The following is an 8551-nucleotide window of genomic DNA, read 5'->3' on the forward strand; positions in this document are numbered from 1 at the left end:
GTGCTTCGGTGCAGGTGCACGCGGGCCAGAGTGGAGATCAGGCGAGAGAGCAGAGGGGGAGGTCACCGGGGGACAAATAATTTACAATACAGTATTCCCTCGTTTTTCGTTCCAGAAACCCCTGTGACTATTTGTTTTATTTTTGCATCTTTTGAAGAGTCAGGCATAACACATCGGGTAAGACAACAGTACTTAAATTCTCCCCAATCTGTGAAAAACAAGTTATATTGATGAGATTTTGAATGTAGTAAAAAAAAAAAACTTTAAAAAGCGTTGACTAGATCCAGCCAGCAATCGGTTATCCCATGAAGCGATAACAAAAGCACATGATCGGATGTGACGGATGACGCCGCAACCATTTAACTGCCCCCCTTATCTCTCGTCTTTAGACGGATCCCGATAAGCTCTGCGGCTCTTTGCACCTCGGCACTAATTAAGACTCCCCGCTGAAAGGCAGGATTTGAGCATGGGGGGTTGAAAGAAAACACGCGCGACCCTTTAAGTTGTCTCTCGACGCTTCATCACCTCACACTCGATGGGCAGCATATAAGATGACAGAAAAGCATTTGAAGCCATTATTAGTTCTCACAAGAGCAATGGCACTTCAGCATCAATCTGTGAAGTCCAAATTTGAATCATGAGAAATATCGATAATTTTGAAAGAATATATATTTATTCAGCATAAACTTTCGGTTTGTTGTCCTTAATATTTCACGTTAGTTCTTTGTAGCCTTTAGCCCCCGCTTGTGGAGCGTTATGAGGCACGGAGGAGATCTCCACAGATTGGATTCTTGTCATAAACGAGGAGTCCAAGTGAGCTGCTTTGTGAAGCAGTTTTGCGCCCTCTACAGGCCACGAATGGCAACTGACGACACTGATCAGTCATTCAAGGATTTTTCAAGCAATGTCATTTTCTTTCTTCTTTTTCTTGAACTTTGGTTCGAAAGCCTCTTGACTAAAACTTGCACTGACTTGGATCTCCTTTTCGCGTTTCCTCTTGTCAGGCTTGTCACTGTGATAGCCGCTGGAGTCGCTGGCGTGGATCTCCGTGGGGGAGATCTGAACCAGCTCCTCCTCTTCTTTTATCCTCTTCTCTTTTTTCATCTTTTTTTTCTTCTTTTTCTCACCATTTGCATCACTCTCCGTTCCATCCAGCTCGAGTGTAGCGTTACCATCATCTTGGCGTGACGGCGACATCTCTTTTATCACTTCTTTGAGTTTATCTCTCTTCTTTTTCTTCTTCTCACCATTGGCTTCACTCCCTGTCCCGATACCATCGAGTTGGGAGGACGGCCACACCGCTTCTTCTTCTTCTTTGATTTTCTCTTTCTTCTTTTTCTTCTTCTTCTTCTTGGTGGCGTCTTGGTCAACAGACTCCTCAGTGGCCTCTGTGACCGGTTGTATGTCTTCTAACTCGACCTGGTTGACGGCGACACCCGAATCGGAGCTCTCTGTAATGGCCAACAATTCCTGAACCCTGATGTACACAAACAGGATTACATTAATTTCCCTGAGACAAACACAAAGCATTGGGATGGTATTCAAAATACGCACTTTGGCGCAGATGCTTTTAAATTACCAAAAATTCAAAGATGGATTACAGTAATCCCTTGTTTTTTGCAGTTAATTTTATCGGAACTGAAACGCGAAAAGCCGTAAAGTCGGATTTTCTAACCCCGAGGAATTTTCAAGTTTGTCTGTAGATGTAATGTTTGCTTATACAGTACAGTGCATTTAAATGTGAAGTGGGATTTCACGGCGGTGCCATTGTACGTTAGCGCTCTCTGTTGGTGAAGATGCGAGACTCCAGACCCAAGAGATTTTGGGGTGGGGGCGAAAATCTATCCAATTACGCAATAGCATAATCGATTCCAAGATGACTTGATAAATCATATGCATACCTGGTTCTGTTCAGCCTTCCTCTTATAAGCAACACACCGGCAGTGTCAGCATCAAGCGCAACCACCTCAAACTCCAGCTCCGCTCCGATCCTGGGGCCCGCGTCCCTCCAGGTATCCACAGAGACAAGGTTGGGCTTAGGAATGCTGGCATTAAAGCAGCTGTGGACCAGGCAGCCCACGTGGCTCACACCAAGTTTGTTCACCTTCCCCTGGAGGACCCCCACCACCAAACCCCGATTAGAGAATTGCATTCTACTACATCGCAATGTCGATTTATAATCGATTAACTGCAATACTGACCAGCAATCTCTGTCCTTCTTGAGGTTGAAATATAATAAAGTTGGCTTGTATGTCCATGTGAATGTAGCCGCTGTCATCATAAATGTCTCCATGGCTGCGCAAAATCTGGATATTGTCATAAGCTAGAGGTACACCTTGGAGGCTGCGGGAGAAAGCGTGACAATGCACATGGTTAAAACACACGTTCACAGTCGCTGTGGACATGTCACAATCATTTCAGCCAATGATATTATTCCATCTTTAAATTAGGTTGGGACCTGCGGTTTAGCAAAGACTCTACAACAGTGCTTCTCAAGCTTTACAAATGTGAACCTACATTCGAAAACCTATTACACCGCATCACCAAATAAAATTAACCAACTGAGTTGTGTCACCTCGGTGAGAATTTGAGCAGCTCGGCCTGTAACTCCTCTCGTAACGCTGTCCTCTTCTTGTGCAGGTACATGGGCGGCAGGACGACGTGTCTTCGGCGTGTGTTCATCACCAGACAAGAGTAGGGCGCTGACAAAAGTTCGGAAGCGGCGGCAAAAGACGGGATAACGCATGGAACCTCGACCAAATCTGCCCGAGACGTAGAGGACGCTGTAACTGTCGGGTTCTGAGCGCAATGTTCGAGGATTTCGCCGGACATTTCCAGACGTTTTTGGTCGTGTTCGGCATGCTTCAAGTTCGCCATATTGCCAAAGAGGAGCGGAAAGTCAACGAGTGCCGACTTCCGCTTCGGGAATCTTCAATTACGGTTTACATCGCCGTCTGCTGGTGAAGAGGTGAAAGTAAAACTGGAGACAAAAATGGAATAGAAACTCCAAAAGTCGAATGAGCATAAAGCATACGTTCCACAGACAGTAAATAAATTAATGTTATATTGTATATGTGTGTATATAGTATATTTATATACTGTATATGTATAAAATTCATTTTTACACACACATTTGTTTTTCAGTTCCAATGTTGTATTAGACTTTTATTGACTTACCCATAGTTAAAAGTATTTATAAAAATATGTACAGTATGTACTACATTCCTGACAGTAATGTTACGAGGTACATTTGCACAAGCTTAACTATATCCATCCCAACCCATAGCTATATTTTTGCCTTTAGGATACTATTGCCCTCTTGACATTGCCAGACAGGTCTTCATTTAATAATAAGGTCATGTTGTTACTGGTAGGTGTGACTGACACTGATACATATGAATGAATTAGAATAGATTTTTCAAAAGGTTAGTTTTAGGAGCTCTAAGAAAATATAGAAAAAATCATCAAGTCAATCCAAATACTCTTTTTGAAGTGAGCTTCTGAACTAAAGAACGTTCCCCCACTATATTCTAGTTTACTGAGATGAACTTGTACTGCCAAATAGTAGAATGTAGCAAAGTTTTACAGATAGGCAAAATTATAACTATTTTGTTCCAATTAATAGGGCAGTACGGTGGACGACTGGTGAGCATGTCTCACTCACAGTGCAGCAGTGCAGGGTTCGATTCCAGCTCTGGCCTCCCTGTGTGGAGTTTGCATGCTCCCTCCGTGCCTTCATGAATTATTTCCGGGTACTCCTTTTTCCTCCCACATTCCAAAAAAAACATGCATGACAGGTTAATTGAACACCCTAGCTGGGTTAGGCTACAGCACACCCGCAACCCTTGCGAGGATAAGCAGATTAGAAAATGTTGAATTAAAACCCACACTGAGGTAAAGCCTGACTAACTGATTTTGAGGCAGTAGAGAAAGAAAATATTTTCCATTCTGCTCATTCATTTAAAGTTTTGATGACATCAAGTGGTTATTTGACACTAAAATGTCAATTCATCCTCTTTGGTTAGGTCCAATGCACTCCATCCATCCTAATAATAATAAGAAATAAAAATCTCACTTCACTGTCTGCACAGAGTCCCCCTCCTGTGATTGATATTGTTATACGTCAAAGCATTTTTGCGCCTGCAGTACAGCCACGCTTTATGTATTGACAGCAAATGATTCAAGTTGTCATCATGGTGATGCACTGGTGTGTCCGTTGTAGGAGAGCTGAGGTATACCGTGACTGGAGTTGTCCAAGATGTCCTGTTGAACAGGCACGCATTAGGTCAAAAGGCAAGCTAGCCAATGAGAAGTCTTTTTTTTTTTTGCTACCTTCTCTGTCATCTCGTGTGAATGGTGCAAGGAGTGCTCCCTCTCCAAGAACATCCTCTGTTGCTCGGAACTGGCCAGACGACAGGTGAGCCAAGTGGATAATGTACATGAGGAGATCCCTACGGACAAGATAGGGAAAACCGTTAAGGCATATCGTCGCATGTGTGCTTGTTGGTTGTCACGCCGAGTGTCCAGTTTTACCCAGACAGGCCAGAGTCATGGCAGCAAAGTGGATGGATTGCATGGAATCTGGTCGTTTTGTGAGCGCACGGACAAACTGGAAGTTGAGGATGCCGCCAATCAGACCGCAGATGCAGCACGCCGAGAACAAAATCATCTGAGAACACAAGACGACAGATGAGATGAGTAAAAAAATCAAAACAATGAAAAGGGGAGTGCAAATGTCCATCTTCATTACGCCCTAAAATCTACAGCATAGGTGAAACAATAACCCCAAATGATTTTTTTAAAATATACATTTTACACCCATAAAATGAAATGCACCAATCATGTCCAATGAAACTTTCAACATAACAGATTCACCTCATTCCCTTTCGATATTCAAAATAATATATTGCACATTTTTCACCCGTATTATTCCACGGTTCCATATTCCCCCCCCCCTCCCCATTGAGCATTTAAGCATTTGCATGTATGTCCTCCTGAAATTGCATATTCTAGTTATGATGATGATGATGAAGACTTTAGCATTCCCACATACTATGTTAAACTAGTTTAAGGCATTTAGATTGTATTTAAATTTTCGGGGGTGATTTTTTTAAGCACGTGAATTGGATGATGTTATCATGCGAATGAAAGGCATTAATAAAAACAATGCGATTGGGTTTCCTTACGATGCATATTTAAATTGCCCTGTGTAAAATCTCACCAACAGTGCCACATTGGGTAAAGGCAGGCTCTGAATCCCAGCATGGCAATCATTCCCCCCCCCCCCCACACACACACACAGGATGAGATGAATGCAGGTCCTTTATTCGGCAAGTCAAATAATCAGGTCAAATTGATTGAGGGAGGATTGTATTCTGTCTCTTTGGAAATGAGCAGAGGTGCCTTCACTGTTTGCAACCACATTGAAAAGGACATCTCCAATTTCAGCCATTACCCTGTGAGGTGTGTGAGGCGTCTGGCTGACAGGACTCCTGAACCAAACTATGCTAATGCGATCATTGGCCCGAAGGCATAGAGTGAACTTGGGTCAGGGGGGGCACAGAAAGACATGAGGAGAAAAAGACGATTGAAAAGCAGTGGGTGGCAGTAAGCAATGGAGAAAGTGGTAATAAGTGGAGGTGGGTGCAGGGTGAAGCAAAGGTCTCTTTTCCATTGTGCTGACATTGATCCATCATTACCCAGACAAGCAGACATCCAGAGTTGAAGGCGAGGAAAGACGAGGACTTGGACAGAAAGAGAAGAGGAGAGGTGACTGCTTGCCCGCCTCTGCTTTCCTCGGACGTCTTTCACACACATTGACACCAGTGTGGTAAATATATAATCGACCAAATTCCGAAAGAAGATGGCTTGCTATTAAAAGCTGGTCAAAGTTAGTTCTGTCATGGAAAACCTTATGACATGATGTTTAATTGTCAGTGGAGAACCAAGAGACACAAATGGGTTAAAAAGCATGAAATAATAATCAAGACTCCCCATGTGTCAGGCAGCTGGAGTCCTCTTCCTGTTTGCTGCAGCAAAAATAGCCTCCATCCAAAGAGAAACGCGCATAGATTAGGCACAAGACGGGATGCATCAACAAAGAAAGGATTACTGAACTTACAGTAAGGCCGGTTCTCTTTCGAGCGCACAACACTCCGCACATCCCGCAGAGCAGAAACTGAGAAAGAGAAACAACAAACACGTGCTGAAGGTGTTTGGCAGGGTGAAAACATCACAAAAAGTCTATTTTAAAATGTGTACACGACAGACTGGTGACCAGCCAATCGCAGAAGACACAGACAACTCACACTCCCATGGGCAATTTGAAGTCTTCATTGAATAGAATATGAAGGGTTTTTTTTTTCTTTTTAATGTGAGAGGTACTGTCACGAGAGTACAAATTGGCATGAGCGTAGTACAAAAACAACCCAGACACAAGCAAAGTGACCTGCTCTGAATCATTTCACACTTTTGCAGCCAATAGACAGCGGGAGCTTCTTGGCTTGTGTTGCCAGCCACTGTGCCTGCTGTAGACCTTTGCCAAAATAACTCCTTGAGAATTAGAACATGCTGAAAAAGTGCAGACTCATGAATTTAAAAAAAAAAAGGATTAGACCCTTTGCACTCACCACACATAAAAAGGAGAAAATAGGTCAGTAAAAGGAAAATACATATATATATTAATGTATATCTAAATAATATAATAATAATGAATAATAATATATACATAATAATAATATAAATAATAAATAAATAATATCTAATAAATAATATAGGGCGGCCCGGTAGTCCAGTGGTTAGCACGTCGGCTTCACAGTGCAGAGGTACCGGGTTCGATTCCAGCTCCGGCCTCCCTGTGTGGAGTTTGCATGTTCTCCCCGGGCCTGCGTGGGTTTTCTCCGGGTGCTCCGGTTTCCTCCCACATTCCAAAAATATGAATGAATGAATGAATAATAAATAAATTATATATATATATTCTTTTAATGTCTATAAATGAATGTACCATAACTCTTATCGAACTGAGAACACGATGACTATTTTTAGTCCACCCGCCAACTTACTAAAAAGTAGCAAAGTCACGTACACAGAGTCCGCTCCACACGGGCGAAGCGTCGCCTTGCCGCGGCTTGTGCTCCCCCCGAGCCCAGCTGATGCCCACGGCTCCGAGGACGATGCTCGCCACGCCCAGGCCCACCTCCACCACGGACAGGAGGAGAAGGCTCCACAGGATTTTGCGGCTGGAGCACATCCCACCCGGGGCATCTCTCCGCCTCCGGCACGAGAAGTCCGCTCCTCGGTCGCCGGGAGCGCCGCGCGCGGTCCTACATCGGGAAGGAAAGTGGCTGGATCCAAACAAGTTGCTTCGAGTTGTTTCAAAAAAGTAATCGCGTGAGCCGAAAGTGGAGGAAAAGTGTCAGGAGGGAGAAAAAGGAGAGTCGATCTAGAGATGGAAGGAGTGATGTGAGGAGGACGATGTGACGTCCACGCTTTCTCAAGCTCAACGGCACGCGCGCACGGCGAATAGGCGCGTGCACGCGTGCCGTGTATGTGTTTACACGTCGTTTAGTATTAACTTTTACTCAAGTGCTTACCAGTAGTTTTTTTTAATACATAAAAGACATTTAGTTCACTAGTGCGATTGGGAAAAAAAACAAGCTTCACTTATTCATTGAACACATTTCATTACAAAAAAGAATTGCGATTTTTTTCTACTTCTAGTTTAAAATTCTCGCGATCTCTTGAGATGTTGCTGCGATGTGAAGTAGACAGTGCGAATATTGTATAATCTGCTGTCCCTCAACGTAACTCAATACAAAGCCATCAATGTTGAAATGGCTGGCAACAAAAGTGTGCACACCCCTATGTGAAACTTGGAAACTGGGCCCAGTGAGCCATTTGCCTCCACAGTGCCATATGACGCATTTGCTATAAGGCAGGGGTGTCAAACTCATTTTTGTTGTGAGCCACATTGTAGTTACGGTTTCCCTTGGAGGGCCGTTATGAATTTTGGGAAACAGTTTAAAAGAAGTTGAATCCCCCTCCGCATATTAGATACACGGCACACAACAAATTGATGAATAACTAGTTTTAAAATCAGAAGTCAAGAATAATGACTGTTATTGTGGATTACATATGACAATTTCACATTTTGGTTCAGACTTTATCAAAAGCGTCATGGAATTTGACATGCTTGATTTGCTTTCGCGGGCCACATAAAATGATTTGGCGGGCCACATCTGGACCCCGGGGCCTTGAATTTGACACCTGTGCTATAAGGTATCAGATGTAGCTAGGGAGCAGGTGTGTCAAATTTAGCAAAGCACTTGAGCGCTGTCATATTTGTTCTCGGTCCATCTATCCATTTTGTAATACATTTATCCTGGAGCCGGAATCGAACCCTGCACCTCTGAGGTGAGGCCGACGTGCTAACCAGTCGTGTCATTTACACTGGTTTAAAAAAAAAAATCTAACTAAATCAGGAATCCAAACGGAACTAACAATCTGTAACAAAACGACATGAATGAGCAATTTTTTTGGAGAATGAAGGGAA

The 8551-nt window shown here is 43.4% G+C and overlaps 2 protein-coding genes across 4 annotated transcripts; both read right to left on the reverse strand.

Moving 5' to 3' along the window:
- Positions 1 to 651: 651 nt before the first annotated feature.
- polr1f (RNA polymerase I subunit F) lies at positions 652 to 2926 on the reverse strand. Its single transcript, XM_052071834.1, has 4 exons — positions 2576 to 2926; positions 2202 to 2343; positions 1902 to 2110; positions 652 to 1477 (listed from the first exon to the last, which is right to left on the reverse strand). The coding sequence occupies exons 1-4, from the start codon at positions 2875 to 2877 to the stop codon at positions 898 to 900; spliced, it is 1233 nt and encodes a 410-aa protein (XP_051927794.1). The 5' UTR covers positions 2878 to 2926; the 3' UTR covers positions 652 to 897.
- A 222-nt stretch (positions 2927 to 3148) lies between these two features.
- On the reverse strand, positions 3149 to 7745 carry LOC127604638 (transmembrane protein 196). Of its 3 annotated transcripts, none has more exons than XM_052071838.1 (5): positions 7085 to 7745; positions 6122 to 6178; positions 4534 to 4669; positions 4333 to 4451; positions 3149 to 4263 (listed from the first exon to the last, which is right to left on the reverse strand). In XM_052071838.1, the coding sequence occupies exons 1-5, from the start codon at positions 7247 to 7249 to the stop codon at positions 4192 to 4194; spliced, it is 549 nt and encodes a 182-aa protein (XP_051927798.1). In that variant the 5' UTR covers positions 7250 to 7745; the 3' UTR covers positions 3149 to 4191. The 3 variants fall into 3 exon arrangements, with proteins under 3 accessions (XP_051927798.1, XP_051927799.1, XP_051927800.1); XM_052071839.1 differs by having other exon boundaries at positions 7062 to 7191; XM_052071840.1 differs by lacking the exon at positions 7085 to 7745 and adding an exon at positions 6449 to 6571.
- Between the last annotated feature and the right edge of the window lie 806 nt (positions 7746 to 8551).

The sequence above is a fragment of the Hippocampus zosterae genome, chromosome 7 (genome assembly GCF_025434085.1).
Source record: "Hippocampus zosterae strain Florida chromosome 7, ASM2543408v3, whole genome shotgun sequence".
Taxonomy (NCBI): domain Eukaryota; kingdom Metazoa; phylum Chordata; class Actinopteri; order Syngnathiformes; family Syngnathidae; genus Hippocampus; species Hippocampus zosterae.